Source organism: Chelon labrosus (assembly GCF_963514085.1).
Source record: "Chelon labrosus genome assembly, chromosome: 20".
Taxonomy (NCBI): domain Eukaryota; kingdom Metazoa; phylum Chordata; class Actinopteri; order Mugiliformes; family Mugilidae; genus Chelon; species Chelon labrosus.
The window spans coordinates 3,791,335-3,808,030 of NC_140353.1; the positions used below are offsets into that span (position 1 = coordinate 3,791,335).

The 16,696-nt window shown below is 40.9% G+C and overlaps 2 protein-coding genes across 2 annotated transcripts; both read right to left on the minus strand.

The window, feature by feature from the left end:
• Nucleotides 1-1,421: 1,421 nt before the first annotated feature.
• Nucleotides 1,422-10,058, minus strand: manba (mannosidase, beta A, lysosomal). Its single transcript, XM_084568682.1, has 17 exons — nt 9,767-10,058; nt 8,995-9,089; nt 8,806-8,911; nt 8,561-8,734; nt 8,074-8,197; nt 7,362-7,531; nt 6,290-6,400; nt 5,524-5,675; nt 5,258-5,375; nt 4,840-4,926; nt 4,556-4,723; nt 4,253-4,471; nt 3,321-3,485; nt 3,032-3,176; nt 2,777-2,919; nt 2,431-2,691; nt 1,422-2,160 (listed from the first exon to the last, which is right to left on the minus strand). Exons 1-17 carry the CDS (start codon nt 9,965-9,967, stop codon nt 1,936-1,938), a joined length of 2,664 nt encoding a protein of 887 aa, XP_084424808.1. The 5' UTR covers nt 9,968-10,058; the 3' UTR covers nt 1,422-1,935.
• Nucleotides 10,059-10,851: 793 nt separating this feature from the next.
• Nucleotides 10,852-16,390, minus strand: LOC311505316 (ubiquitin-conjugating enzyme E2 D2-like). The gene is made up of 7 exons (XM_084568800.1): nt 15,981-16,390; nt 14,725-14,788; nt 14,301-14,332; nt 14,034-14,111; nt 13,577-13,682; nt 13,400-13,493; nt 10,852-11,726 (listed from the first exon to the last, which is right to left on the minus strand). The coding sequence occupies exons 1-7, from the start codon at nt 16,002-16,004 to the stop codon at nt 11,681-11,683; spliced, it is 444 nt and encodes a 147-aa protein (XP_084424926.1). The 5' UTR covers nt 16,005-16,390; the 3' UTR covers nt 10,852-11,680.
• Between the last annotated feature and the right edge of the window lie 306 nt (nt 16,391-16,696).

Sequence of the window (16,696 nt, forward strand, 5' to 3'; positions counted from 1 at the left end):
ACACACACTTTAGGGGAAACAGAGTGTGTATTAGTGTATTTGTGTGAGATGACAGTGTTACGTGGAAAAAAAGCACGCAGGGTGTGTGACTGCTCGGGTTACAGCTGTGTGTACATGTTTGATCAACTATGGAACAGCTGCAAGTAAAAAAGAAAGAAAAACACAAACATGTGTTTTTGTTTTCAAAGCTTCCTGACTCCCCCTAGTGGCGAATAGGGATCGATGCAGGATAAAGGCAAATAATAATAATAATAATAATAATAATAATGGTTATCAATTACACTTAAGAGGAAGTGTGTGTTAATTAAATGTGATCAATAATAATTGATTAAATATCGATATATATACTTTTGAGGAGTTTAATTTGTCTGCAAGTTTACGTTTCAAGTCAAACCGGAAGTGTGATGTTGCCATGGATACAGTGCGTTACATGTCGGGAAGGTACACGAATTTAGCTTAAAATTCGTTCAGATTTTTACAAAATTAAATATGCCGAATTAGTAACTAACATATTACATTTTTGGTAAGCATAGTTCAATGTAGAGACAGGTATCAGTGAATTACGCTGATGCAGGAGAATCGTAAAAACCTTACGATTCTCAGGCAAGTTCTGAAACCTGTATTCCTTACATATTCCTTACACCGTGTTCCCTTTCAGCCTAATTTTACCATATATTTCTTTACATATTGGACACTGAAATATGCCGAATTAGCTATTAACCATTTATCTTTGTGTCACCTGTCACTTAATGTGAAACCTTAAGACTTCACCTTTGTCACTGAAGAAACCTTAAAAACATGACTATTCTCAGGAAAGTTTTGTACACGCGTACACTGAGAACACTGTACTGCATATTCATCTTCATTTTAGCCCATAATTGTTTACATTTTGGAAAATTAAAAACGCCGAAACAGCGATTATCCCTTTAGTTTTACAATACACCATTGAATGTTGTGCTAACTGTCTCTCGCTGAAACTGATTTTGAGGAAATTTTAAAAACCCGACGATTCATAGCGAAGTTCTGTACATGCATACAGTGAGTCCAACTGGGCTCATATTAAGCATATTCCGCTTAATTTGAGCTTGTATTTGAATATTAAGTACGCCGAATTAGCTAGTAACAGTTAATAGCCGTAACTAAATGAAGCTGATGAATAATATCTTCCCTGGTCTGGCTTATAAGATGATTTTCTTATAATTAAGCGATAATGTATAGCAGGTAAATGTTACGTTAATAGACACACCTCAGAACTTCCCCGAGAATCCTCCCTTTTGTTAAAAAAAATCTTCAGTAGAAACTCAAATAAAACAGTTTAAGGTAAGTTAAGTGGAGTGGAATGCAGAAGAAATATGATAATGCAATAAAACAGAAATACTACAGTAGGCCTACAAGTATTTGAGTTTTTACTTGTAGTTTATTAAAGATGGCAGACTTGCAGTAGAAGTTGCTTCCTAGAATTTTGATCTCTATTTATTTTATTAAAATAAAGCTGTACAAAGTGATTTAATACAATTACAAACACAAAACAAAACACTTTAGACAGTACTGCATGTGAAACAACACATTCATGATGTCAAGTACTTGTGCAAAACAGGCAAAAGTACAGTTTTCAGTTCACAAACGAACCATAGTTCAGTGCAGGGAGTGCGTTTTTCTTGGTTCATTATCTGTATTTTAATTTAGATAAATAAATCTAAGATGTTGGAGTAAATACACACCTCAAACCAGGCTGAAAATGACCAGTCATTCTTGTACGAAACGATAAAAACTGTATTGGTGTTTTCACATTTCTTGGCACAGTGTACTAGAGTAAAAATATATCTTTAGGACACTTTAGGAAGGGTTTCTAGCCTCCAACAAGAGACCAGGCCCTGCACCGGTTCAGCCCATCTGTTGATTCTGAACTCAACATGGAAACTTCACGATCTCAGGTCAGCATACGTCCATTAAAGACGTGACGGTGAGGGATGCGGAGAGCTCGGCGACGCTGGTGGGACGCCACGCGTTAAAGCTGACCGTCCTGTTTCTGGAAACCATCAGGAAGCCGTTGGAGCTGAATCGCCCCGGGATGTTTCCCACGTCGAGCCAGACAAACGGAGCCACAGAGGCCGAGTGGAGGGTAACTGTGAAGACGTTCGGATCCTCCTGCACCTTCGCCTGCAGGGAAAACCACGCCGTTAACAAAAGACTCATTTTTTGTCTTCATTTAAACTTATATCCCTTCGTAATATACTATGCATGTGCATCTTAATTAGTCACATCCTCCTCATGTTTTCGTTCTAAATTCCTGTTAAATTTAAATGTTTTCTGCACACTCAAACCCAATGTTTTAATAAATGTCTTTTTATTTTGAAATGTTATTATTGTTATGTTGTTTGTGAGCATCATTTTACACCTGTGTACAACTAATACATTATCAAAACTTACTGTAATGTTGGGTCTCTGGAGCCCCTGAGCGTCTTTGGGTGAGCAGAGGAAGTGGTGGTTGGTGGGACCTTGCTGGCTGCCGCTGTCGTCCTCCAGGTGGAAGGTGAGCAGGCAGGTGAGACGGGTGCAGTGTCCGCATCCCGCCAGCAGGACGGCGACAGGTTGTTTAAAAATGGCTTCGGCGCCTCCTCCAGGCACGAGCAGCAGGTCGGACGTGTGCGTGCAGACTGGATCCAGGTCGTCCCAGGAGTACACGGTCACCTGATAGACGTAAGAATACACATGAGTGTTTAAATATGTATAAAGTATGTACAATAACACATCTGGTTTCCCAGTGGAAACGTACCACAGCCCTCAGCTTCAGGTCAGTGATCAGATCTGAGACGGCGTAGATGAAGAGCGTGTCTTCGTCCTCAAAGGCGACAGGAAGCACAGCGGAGAAGAAGCTCTGCGCGAAATAATGCAGCATTTTCCACTTCCCTCCAAACTCTGGTCACAAAGACAACGAGAGAAAAATCACATTAATCTGAAATAATCTCAGTTATTTATAACAAGCATAAATTGAAATCCATTCAGTCAGTTTAAAAAAATGTCCACTCACCAATCGATGACCAGGAAGGCGCCTGCCAAATGTCATTGAGCTGCCAGTACAGAGCGCCCATGGTGTGACCTTCGCCGTCAATGATTTCACTCCGACTCCGGCGATAAAACTCAGTCTGAGCCTTCACACACTGGGCCTGCATGACCTGCACATTCACTACAGTTAGTCATATTAAGTAACGTAGTCGAGACCAGGGGGTTTAAGGCCGTCTACAGTTTGCCAGCGTCAGGATGTCGGTGAACGTCTGCAGTTTTAAAAGATATATGTGAGGGAGGTCCAGGAGGTTTACCTGAGTGATGTAGAGAGTGTCTGTGAATCTTTTCAGGGCGTCTGTGGAGTTTGGCAGGTTGAAGTGCAGAGCAGCCTGCAGCAACATCTGCTTGTTTCCTCCCTCGTGGTGTTGACGGTGGGAAGTGAAGTTACTGTCGTAGCTCCAGTCTTCTTTAATGGAAACCTGCAGCGTCAAAAAAAAAAAAAGGTTTTACTGTGAAAATCAGCATCTACATTAGAACATCTGCTTTATCCTCTTTTGGCATTTCTTCTTCTTCTTCTTCTTCTGTTCTGGCTTAAAAAACTTGGTCGCCTTTTGCTGCAGTTAGATAATAATAAATGCACCAATCAGCCACAACATTAAAACCACTGACAGGAGAAGTGAATAACCATCTTGTGACAATTCAGTGTTCTGCTGGGAAACTTTTGGACCTGGCATTCATTGGTGTGGATGTTACTTAGACATGTAGCACCCACCTAGACCAGACCAGACACCCCCACCCCATAGCAATGACACAACTTGATGGCAGCAGCCATTCCCAGCAGGATGCAGCCTGACACAGGCACACACACACAAAAACACTTTAGGAACAACTAAAAAAAACATGAAGAACAGCACAAGGTGTTGACCTGGCCTCCAAATTCACTAGATCCTAAACTGATCAAGTATCTGTGGGATGATCCACAGAGGCCCCTCCCCTAAAAGACACCATGGGACACCCTCAGAAGGCCCTTGTCTATTCTCTGACGAGTCACCACAAGGAAGACCTACACAATAATAGGAAGGTGGTCATAATCTTATGCCTAATCGGTGTATAATCAGCTATGTTATTTGTATTAAGGTCAGTTGTTTTTTTCAAAGTCTAAACATTTGTCCTTTTCTTAGACATAAAAAATAATAAATTCAGATGTAAATACTTGAATACAGTAAATATCCTAATGTTCATTCACCGGCTGCAGAGTGGAGAAGGAAGGCCAGGACTGGAAGCCGTACTCAGAGGCGAAGCGCGTGCGTGGGAAACTCCTCCAGTCCCAGCAGTCGCGGGTGTAGCTGTAGAAGTGAACGTCTCCGTAGAGAGGGTCGTAGGGGTTCGCCGCCACCCATCCCTCCTGCTCCGACTCGGCGCCGTTCGTCGGACTGGAGACGAGAAATGGACGACTCTGGTCCTCCTGAGGGAGATATTGTCAAATCTTGGATTAGAGTCACTACACGTTTACTAATCTTTCTCAAATGTGGCACAAATGGACTCTCACCTCCTGCACAATCTTCTTTATGTTGTTCACATAAAGCGTCACATAGTCTTTAACGTACATAGGCCTCTGCGAAGCTGGGATGTTGAACCAGTCCGTAGCCAGAGCCGCTTCGTTTTCATTGTTCCCACTCCAGATTATCACAGAGGGGTGTGACTTCAGGCGCTGAACCTGACGAGTTAAATACCATAAATATAATAAGAAAACTTGGCAAATTAAAACTCCTGTCACAGAAGGATGTGTACCAAGAGACAACGAAACAAAACCCCACATGTGTTCAGACTCACCTGCTGGACGACCTCTTCTCTTACCGTCTGGAGGAAGTCGTCCTCGGTGGGATACATAGCACAGGCGAACATGAAGTCCTGCCAGACCTTAAAGAGACAAATTTAATGAGCAGCCATCTGTGAAACAATACGTGAAACACTGCTGCCAGGCTTCTAATCACATTACACCTATCCTTGCTGCCCTTTGCTGGTTTCAGAATTGATTTTTCAGATTTTGTCGCTTGGTTTTAAAGCCTCAAACGGTAAGGCTGTTGCTTTACCTGAACCTCTTTATATTTTGAGAACAGGCTGTGTCCTACTCACTGAAATCAACTAAAGGTGATCTACTATGACCAGGATTCACTACTGACTTGTCTCATTGAGAGATTTGACTACATTATGATGTATTAATGTTGACATTTGTTGAGGCTGCAGTTACCATGATCCCCATCTCATCGCAGAGTTCGTAGAACAAATCCTGCTCGTAGACTCCCCCTCCCCAGACCCTGAGGGCGTTCATGTTAGCGTCCACCGCCGACTGCAACAAGTTCCTTAAGCTGCAGGACAAACACGCAGCAGGTAGTGTTAATGTATTCAGAACCGAAAAACTGAACAGTGGCTGTTCTGTAATTCTGGAAAAAAAAACACGGACACAAAAGATGTGATTAATATTCGCCTCGCTCCGCTTTGAGGAGCAAAACTCACACAGCGGGGGTGACTCGGTCCTGGAAGGAGTGGGCTGGGATCCAGTTGGAGCCTTTCAGGAAAATTGGTTTCCCGTTGACGCGGAAATAAAAGCTCAGGCCCGGAGAGCCGACAATCGGCTCCTGGACGAGTTCCACCGTGCGAAAATAGACCTGCAGCAGAGACTTTCATCAGCGCTTGATGGACAGGATGGAGCAAAAGTAAAATCAGCTTCAACTAGACAAACTAGACTTCAGCGCCTCGTGGGCTGGTCTGCCCCTGCCAGCCTCTCAAGTTATAGTTTACATCTCTGTCTGTCAGTAGGTGAAGTGGGAAATTGAATTGATTTTTTAAATGTTTCGTGGGGGTTACAGTTCATCCTAGAGTCCTAGTGAACGTCTGGGCCAAATTTGAAGAAATTCCTTTAAGGTGTTTCTGATTTATTATGATCAAATTTAAACATCTGCACCCAGAACTTAAAAAAAAAAAGTTATTTACCTGCAGACAACAAAACCACACTTTGAATTTGGCTCACACATTTGATTTCCTAAATGCTTAACCTGAGATCAGCTTACCAAAAATGAATTGGGCTGAATCGCGACTATCATCATATTAGTTGTTTATGATTGTTGATTGTTGATGTTTGTGATTTAACTTTATGTATTTAACACATTTTTTCCATCAAAACCTTGTTCAGTTGCAAACATTTCCAACACAACCACCTGAATAAAAAGCCTAAAATTATGTCAAAAGAACATGAAGGCGTTAACAGGAAGTGACCTCTGACCTTAGATTCTGCGCTGAAGATCAAAAAGTCATCCAGAAATCCTCTGGCGGTCAGATTGTTAAAGGGCCGCTCCCCGTGTCCGTTGGGCCACCACAGCTTCACCTGGCTGCTCTGGACGAAGAGGAAAAAATACAGTAACGGTCATGACAATATATACACCGATCAGCCATAACATTATGACCAAAACAGAGAGAATATCATTGATTATCTGGTTATCGTGGTGAACATTTTGTCCTCAGAGTTGATGTTAGAAGCAGGACAAACGGAGAAGTGGAAGGATTTGAGAGACTGTGATGGCGAGACAGAGCATCTCCTGTTGGGTCAATCGTTTCTTCTTTTACATCGTGTGGACGGCTGGGTGCATCAGCTACTAAGAGCACATGTGGTACCAGGATGCACTGACTATGGGAAGAAGACAAGCCAGCAGATGCAGTGTCCTTCTGGGAGATCTTGGGTCCTTCCATTCATGTGGATGTTATTTGGACACATACCACCTCCCTAAGCGTCCTAAGCACGGACACACTATGATGGAAACGGTACTTTCTGATGACAGGATAAACCAGGTCATGGTTTATCCAAAAAACAAGCCGAAACACGGGCAACTGGACATTCAGGGTTTCCTGAAGACGTTTAATCCAAGTAGCTTCTTCAGCTCTAAAACAACTGGTGTGGAATTCTGGTTTAAATATGAACATCTGTGGGTGTTGCACATCAGAAACTGGCATGACCCGTGTCTGTCAATAACCAGAAACTCACCCGTGGTTGGAGAAAACTTGCACTACAAATTGAAAAATGGTTCCGAAATAGTCCGAGGAACAATACAACAAGTTCAAGGTGTCGACTTGGCCTACAAATTCCCCAGACCTCAGTCTAATTCAGCATCTTTGGAGTGTTCTAGGCAAAAAAAAGTTTGATGCATTTACGCTCCACCTCTCAAGTTGCAGGACTTAAAGGATCTGCTGCTAACATCTCGTCTTGACGGGTCGGGCTGTTTTTGCACAATATTAGGCAGGTGGTCATAATAATCAGCACACTATAACGACTTTAATTTTTGCACACAAACAGAACTGACCGTGCTGATGAGTAAGGTGAACTTGTTCTTGGATTTTCCTTGGAGAATCCCTGTCTGGAAGGTTTGCTCCGAGTCCAGTTCGGGTACGGAGAGCGTGACTTTGATGTTTGACGTCTGAGCGGCGTTGACGAGAAGCTCAACCTGCAGCCTCCACTGATCACAGCTGGAATCTGGACAGACGGACACATTATATAAATTACACATGAACACAAAAGGAAACAGAGAGAGAGGAAAGAAAACACAAGAGGCAATAATACTTGAATTTATTCTGGGAAAATGGTCGACTAGTATTTTTCAGTTCTGTAAGAGGGAGGAAATATTAATGTCTTTGTATACATGTCCCATAATGAGACAGTAAAACACACAGAGAGTAAAAAATTGTGAAGAATTCCTTGAGTTTGTTTTCACCTGCTTCTAGGAAGTAGGTGGGGTTTTAAGAATAAATGCTGAGTTCACTCTGGTACTTTCCAATAACGTTCTGATCAATCATTATCCAGTGAAACCAGTGTGTAATAAAACACTGAAGGTCTTAAACTGCTGCTGCTGCTGCTGCTGCTGCTGCTGCATGTTACACAACTGCTCTTATGCAACACATAAATAATTCAACTTATCAGATAAGAGGCGTTTTTAAAAGTTCTGCTTATGTCTGAACACATCTCTGTTTATCCAGGCTGTGTTTTTAATGGTGATAAAGTGATAAAATGACACGTACCGTAGAGCGGAACAGAGGAAACCCGGAGGAGCTGCACGATATCAAACGCCTCCAGACGAACTCCTTTCCACAGTCCCATCGTGGGGAACGAAGGCCCCCAGTCCCAACTGAACGAGCTCTGCTCCTGCACCAGGACAGACGATACAGCTGTTTTGTTAATTCATTAAAACGTAAACAAATTATAGAAAGAAACTGGTAAAAGAATCAAAGTTTATCCATAAAATTACAGGTAACAGAACGATTTTTGAAAAGCTTGATGCTCAAGTTGAAATTCAAGTCTTTAACTATATTCTAATTCCTGCAAACCATATTATGTCTAGTAATTAAACTTTTCATGTCTCTAAATTGGCCACTATCTCATTATAACTATCTCCCTCTTTGTCTCAGTAACAGAGTTTCAATTTAAAACGACTCAATTAACAGTAAAAATCTTTATAACTTTACTTTCAGGTGATTCAAAATAGGGTAAAGACACGGCAGGACATACTTTTCTGATGAAATTGACGTGGCACTCCCCCTTCTGCACATCTGGAGGACACTCAGGAGGGACTCTGTAGGACGAGTGAGCGTTCCTTCGCTGAGACGCGTAAAGAACTGGAGACAGGAAACTAACTTTCAGCACATTGTCCCCGTCCTTCAGCGAGTCTCTCACCGAGAAGTCCTACACAACAGAAACAGGTGTTATTTCACAGAACACACATGACTGATGCATTAATGTGAAACTGGACGCACATATCTACGAAACATGTTGTCCGTCTTTCCCACAACGATCCCATTCAGAGAAAGTGACGCGACAGTGTCCACGCCGTCCAAGACGAGGAGCACCTTCTGTTTGACCCTGTTAATGCACAGAATACACAGGAGAGTCAGAAACAGGGAAAATATATATATAAAAAAAATAAAAATAATCATGGTACTGACCTCATCTCAACAGGTACAGTGAATGTGGTCGTGTACGTCCAGTTGTCGAGTGCAATCCATCGATAAGCCAAATCATTGAACCTGAAATATGGATCCTGAAATAAGAAACAAGAAGACAAGGTTTAATTTAATTACATTCCTGTTTTTTTCTTCTCATTTCATACCCACTGCAGACTATTTAATGACATTTTCATGCCAAGAACAGGAAGAAATACTGAAGTCTGACTCAGTGTCACCACTTCTTAGATAAAGATAAAGTTTCAACACATCGAGGCAGTGACCAGGAAGCAAACGCGAAAAGAAAATAATCTGCTCTTACTGTGATCTTACTGTGATAGGTAACATATTTTCTGCATAAAAACAACTCTAAACATCAGTGGATTTTCCTGAAAGTCCTGAAAGTAGTCAAAGAGAACCCACTGGAGCAAAAGAAACAGAAATATTATGTTTGCGTATTAGTTTATTCAAGAAAATTAGCCAATATTACATATCTATGATGGTTTTTTTATACTAACATTAGAGTATGAGTCAGTCTAAACACTAATAATTTATCCTTTAAAAGAAAAAACATCCTCTTGTGTGATTGGCATCTTTATGCAACCAACAAGTGGCTAAAAATGTTGAGCAGTACTGTAAATATATTAATGTTTTCTGCAGCAAAATCCATTTGCATCAATAATTTGGCACCAGCTGCACAACAATAACAGAAAACTGCACAGAGACTACAGTGAATTCAGTCACGTGTTACTCATGAATAATTAATTTGTCCTACCTGGATGAGTCCCTGCTGCTGCAGAGATGAATGGACGCATCCAGGCACCTCTGCAGGCAGAGACACGGACCCGTTGGAGTTCGACAGCCTCCATTTGCCGTTCAGACTCAGAGTTAGCACCTTCTCTGGAGAAGGTGCCGACAAAACTCCGGAAAACAAACACAGCGAAACACAAATAAAACCGTTTACAAACAGTTTCATGGTCCGTGGTTTGTTTTAGCTGCGGTAAGTTCAAGAAATCCTCGCCAGAAGAGCACTTTCTTGGATTTTTCTTGCGTTTACCGACAGCGTACTTCCGTGTTTGTCACATGACCCGCTCGTGTCAGTCAGCTGACCGCCGGAAGGAAGTCTTGGCGCGAAAAGGTTCAACGCTTTATTTACCCACCCTCACACGTTTTCTAAAGATAAAATCCTCTTCCAATAAATATATTTATAAAAAAAAATATAAATATATTTGTATTAATATTTGAAAGTAAAATTGTATGTCTCCACATTTCAGTTTCCTGTTAATACTTTCTATACTTAATACTACTCAAAACACTTTCGAAAACATTAGAGCATTAATAAAAGATTTCCCTAACAAGTACACTTTCTTTTAATATAAAAATCTAAACCCTTTTTGGAAATTGTTATAACCATAGATAAGATTTTAAACTCTAAAAAGTCTTTGAGAAAAGCTATAAAGCGCTTTGTGGCCGGACTAAATATGACCAGATTTTTCCCATTTTATCTTCCAGACACATTAAAAACTATTAAAAAACATATTGGTAACAACATTCAACAGATGCTCACTTATTTCAAATGACAAAAAGCACAAGAGTATTTTATTTTTATGGTTTAAGTAACTTTATTGAAGGGAAAACTAAAAAGAAACAGAGCCACAAGTTGATTATCAACCATTAGCTTTGCATCAGTATTTTAGGGCTACAAGAAGACAGTGTTTGAGTGGGCATAAAACTAACTGCTCATCTACTGGCTTCTAAACAGAAAAAAAAAAAAAAGAAAAGAAATAGAAAGCCTTTGAGGGGAACCAAATTGTTTCCAACTGTTCAACCTTTACAATCCACTTAATTTGCAGAAACATATCAGATATAATAGCCTACCTTTATTAACATGCATAAAATACAACATTGAAGTTCTTATATTTTGTTTCCTTAACATTGATATATACTGCTGTGCTTCTCTGTACACACACTTTGATAGTGGAATAAGATACACTTCTTTCCTCAGGTAATAGATTCCTATACTATTGATCAGAACATAGCAACGTCGCACCAGTCCAGGAGCCATTAACCCTCAATCTTTAGCAGAATTTTCCTTCTCAGATTTCAAAACGAAAATGCAGATTTTATATTTCTTTTTTAGCCAATTTGAGACATTAGTAATTGAGGTTATGGCAAAATGCAGGCTTTTATTTTTACAAGTGCTCTCAGAAACCCAGCCTACAGTGAAGTATCAACCCCAGAGGATCCAGTCGGTCGACCAGCGGGACCATCGTGGGGTTAAATGCTGTTCAGTGTCGGGACACCAGCTGCATCAGATTCTACTAAGTGTGTGCAGAGTAAAATGACTAACATCACCAATTTCGGGCTGAAAAGAAACGTACTGGTGCATGCTCAAGCCGAGTGCTCAGAACCATAATTATTCATTTTATTATTATTTTTATTTTTTAACTCCATAGAAAAACAGAGGAGTTGAGACGTTACAGAAACTGGCACGTGTCCTAGAGAGGAAACACTATCTTCTTATGAGCGCGTCAGGTGGAAAAAGGAAGAGGGGTAAAATGCTCTGATTAACCAAAAAAAAAACCAAAAAAAAATAAAAATAAAAATAAAGTGAAAAAGAAAAACTGAATCCCGGAATTTTAAGTTTGAACCAGCAACAACATTTTCCACCAGCTTTCCAAGGACGCCATCACATCGCATACTTTTGTGTCCATTCTTTTGCCATTTTGGTGTATCTGCAAAGAAGATAGAAAAAGGAAAGTGATATTACTACAGTGATCATGTTTGGCTTTAAGAACTCTCACTTGTGCACGACTCCAGCTAGATCTTGATGCATGTGCACAAAATCAGGTCAAGCCAGGTTAGCCACAAACACCAAGTGTGTCAGTATATGCACAAGATGATTTTGTCTTAACGTCCTAATTTCAAACAGTGCAACATTTCTCAAGTCAAGCATCGTCTTTATGCACCAGTATGGCAAATATATACTTTTTGCAAGAACAAACTTTTTCATGCTTGAGTTAGTGGCTATGTTTACATGCACATACAATACCCTGATTACATGAACATTATTTAAAATGGAATTAAATGCACTAAAAGTTAATGATTCATGTCAAACTAATTGTAGCTTCAATGCAAATATTTCCCGTTTTCCCCCACGCAAAATTAGCACCCAATGAGTCTATGCCCCTTTACTATGAGGATTGTTTTATTAGTGCGATGGCCTAGAACTCCCAAAGTGAAAGTTTATTTTTGAATGTCTCACTTTGTATCGGCTCCTTTTCCTATTATAGAATTAGTTTCATTTCCTGCTCCATGATTCATTTGCATATTTATTCAATGAGCCTGAAACTATGTAAAACATCAAGCTGCTAAATCGTATATCCTTTCCTAACAGCGTGTTTAGACGGACCTCCTCAACAGTTGAACAGTGTTCACTTCAGCACATTTCACAGCCAATGGTTTGTTATCCATTTACTTGTTGAAATGTTCTATCATTACACCGTGACACAGCTGTCACCTCAGACTTTTGCATCTTAGAACACCTAATGCTTCATAATCTGCTGCCACAGCAACCTTTTCATGCAAGTAACTAACATTATCCTTATTGTTTGTCCGCTAGGCTTCAATTTCAGACATCATGGCTCATGAATGCTGTTCTTTTTGGCAACCAAACGGTTGGCATGTCCTCGAATGCACCAGCAAAGAACATTTTTCCACGATGGTCCCTGCAGACGAGTGCTTTACCACGCAACAATAACAACTGTGAGAAATAAAGGCAACCCATCATTAGCTGTGATGGATCGTCTCCCCCTCCCTCTCTCAGGTCTCTGCAAGTTGATTTTAAATTCTGCCAAAAGGAACGAAAACTTACAGCGCACGTTGGTAAAATGGTCCGCAATAAATTGGATGATTTAAAAGTATTCAAGTGTAGCTTCATGGAACAGAAAACCAGATTGATTACGTTTATTGGATCTTGATTTCTCTGGCCTGCAGTAAGAGATCAGTGTATCTGTGGCTTGTTTATTTACGGTTTCCATCTGCAGGGAGTAAAAACCAAAGACCTGAGCTGACTAGCACCAACAGATTACAGAGATTAGTACACTGCAGTGATATACTTCATAACAAAGAGCCAAGCCTCTATATATGCCAGTCAGACCAGAGAATCACAACACATCCAACCACAAAGCACTAGCCAAGATGCACTGCTGGCTCTTGGCCTTACCCTAAAGCATGGCATACTTTGTCGTCCACTCCTGAGCTAGTTTATTGTACCTGACGGGGTGAAACTAGGTTCACTACAGGTTCATTTTAAATAAACTACAGCAATTAAAAAAAGGTCAAGTACTACAGGGCTATTTCAGAACTTTGTAGAATAGTTAGTCATTCACATAAGACATGTACTTACTTCTGACTATCTGTTTTGTAGATTCGTGCGATCTCTGGCACTAGTGGGTCGTCGGGGTTTGGGTCACATAGGAGTGAGCAAATGGAGAGAAGAACTACAACAAACAGAACACAGACATTAGAAAACGCCTTACCAGAATTTGAGTCTATACATTTGTTGTAATAAACAGCTGAATACCTTTAGAAATAGTAAGTGCAGGAGACCACTGTGATCTGAGAATATCCAGACAGATACTGCCGTTACTGTTAATATTTGGGTGGTAAATTCTTGTCGTAAATGCAACCTGGGGGAGGAGGGGAGAAAAAAAAAAGTTAGGTAAGTTAGGCAAGGTAAAGTCACAACAAAATCATCATTATGTAATTTGAATTCCTTGACACGAGGCAGTGACGCCTGATCCTCATGACTGTCAACTTCTGGAATTACAGGTATTACTTCATGCAGGTTGTCAAGCAGATAACACAACTTGTTGTTGCCAAATGGCCGGCCGGGCTCGGTTTTGTTTACAGGGAAATGTTTGTTGTGTTCATAATATTATAACAGGGAATTGTTTAGGGTTTGAAAGTTTAGCTTTCTACCCAGTCCTCGAAACTTAGTGGTCCGTTTATGTTGTGATTACTACACCGGGCTCACTTACCTTGGGTGGTTTGAAGGGGTAGTCTGTTGGAAAATGAATTGTCAAGAAGAAAACACCTCCCTGATATGGACTGTCATTCTGAAAGGAAAACAAAAAAGCAATTATAAACTTACTTGACCACAGTTTCCTCCAACTACCAAATTAGACCACAATCTCTATCGCAAGATTATATTTAAAGTGGCCAGTGACACAACCTCGGTGCAACGTTTTAACACCGTTCTGCTTTCAAGTAGAGAGATAGCAAGAGTTATATCATAAAGTACTTACAGGTCCCATGATTGTGGCTTGCCAGTGAAACACTGCAAAACAGAAAGTAAATATTAAAACGGGGAAAGGTCACAGGTATGTGATCTGACAGGAACTAGGCTTCTAAAATGTTCAAGCAGCTTCCTGGTAACAGTGTTTTCTCGTTTTTAGATTCAGTTCAAATAAGATTACTCCAGTTTACAAATGTAACATTAGCTTAGTTTTACTTTTCCCTACACTACAAACTGCTTTAGTTCAACCATAAACAAACATTTCTGTAAAGAGAAACAGTTTCTGCTCCATAAATTATACATTATCATATATATTTTGGGGTTTTGTAGCCATTAGTCACACACCACACTATATTAGAAGATGTGACCGTGATCAAGAGAAACTACAGACATTGTTTTCTTCCTTAAAATAAAATTGTAAACCAGGCACTTACTATCATCTCCCACAGGGCCGGCTGAGCACTGTGCTGGAGGGTCACGAGCCAGGTCATTAAGCTCCTGTAATGAAAAGAGGTTTAGAACAATAACCAATTAGACCACAGTAATCTTTTAGAGACAAAACAATGATGGTGATCTAAAAAAAAAAATCAATGTGAGGGACTGTGTAGCACTTCCAAATGTCAACACGGAGAGTGGGGACAGGCATGGGGGGGGTTGCTGCTACGTGAGTAGGATTCATTTATTTCACAACTTCCTCAGCCTGGTTATCTCTGGCAACTCTCTTCCAAGTTCAACCCTGCACCAGCTCAGGGGCCAGGGGGGCCACTTTGTTTATCATCTTCACTGCAAAACAAGACCCAAGTCTATACTGTATACTATGGTGTGTGTGTTATTTTTAGATCTAAAGCTATTTTAAAAAGAGAGGTGGAGGCCAATGCCGCACCCTGGCCTTCACACACACACGCACATACACACTTATATATATGTATATTTTCACAAGTTAAGTTTATGGATTTCCCTCAAAGAAGATTCAAGTCGAACAGGAGAGTTAAGAAACCAGGCTACTGTGTTCACACGCCTTTTTCCTATTTTAGCCATTTTCCTCCACTATACTGCCTGAACACACAAACACACACCCTGCGACTTAAAGAGACTCAACGAATACCAAGGAGGTGTATCATGGACACAGAGCTCTGGCGACCAGCACGAATTCACACTGAAAAATGAGTCACTGGTTCTGGTAACCCCAAAGCACCAGCACCACCAATACGAAATGTTTAATCAGTTAGCCCAACTACTACCAAGACACAAAATGTTAAATGTTTAAATTTAAAGTTAAAGTTTTAGTGATTTAATCAGGTCGTGTTTAAGTTATATGTGCTTTCGTGTGGACGTATCAAGTGTTGGGCAATCCACGAGGCCTCTTTTCGCCGTCAATCCACTTCGACTGATACCGTAACTGAAACTGCTAACGTTAGCCAGCAAGCTAAAGTAGCTAGCTAACTGAAACATGTCTGAAACCGAACGTTAAGCGGTTTTTATTTGAGTTAGCCGGTGCCAACAGTAAATTTTACTTAGATTTCATAACCACCAAATATTACACAGAAAGAAAATTAAACTTAACGCTTTCTCCGACTTGAATAACCGCCTAGTTTCACACGATACTGGGTCGAGAACAGCGGCAGCTGCATTGTGGGAGGCTAGCGAGGCGAGCTAACGCCGTTAGCCAACATTAACGACGCCGTCTTACCTTGTGGATCCTTTTCAGGGCCATCCTTTTTCCGTCTTCTGTTCTTTACTTCGAAGGTTTTTCGATCCAAGTAGTGAGGGGCAACTGTGATATGCCAGGATGATTCGCTCCCCGCTAAATAATTTACGCTGGGTCAACCTGTAGGCCTTTCTTCTCGAGCTAGCGTCGTTAGCCGGCTAGCGAGCTAAAACTACGTATGCGCGGAGTTGGGTTATAAACCGTCCGTCGGTGTCTCTCTCTCCCTTCCTTCGCAGTTTTAGCGTCGTATATTCGGTTATCTGTTATCCCCGGTGGAAGCTGAATAAGTGCGTGTGCCCGGTGAAGTAACCCGGTCGACGAAAACTCCTCTTTCGTTTTCGGCCGTTAGCCAACTAGCGGCCGTCTACATGTATTTGAAGCTTTATGATGTGAAGGCGGTGCAGCTCGCTGCTGAGTGACGGGGCGGATGTGATGACAGATTGGTTACAAGCTTGCTGGAAAAAAAAAAGAAAAGAAACACACAACATGTATGACAGCCACAACATGCAAGTCTGTAATTAATAATACAGGTCTAAATGTTAGTGGCACACTGTAATTGGCGCTAACTACATGTTAAAGCTTGACTTTTATGTTAATACACGTTTCTGGGCTGGACCTCACGGGGACTGTGTGGCATCTGGTTGGCGGTTAAAGGAACCACTTTTTTTTTTTTAATCAGACATTGTAAAATTTAATAA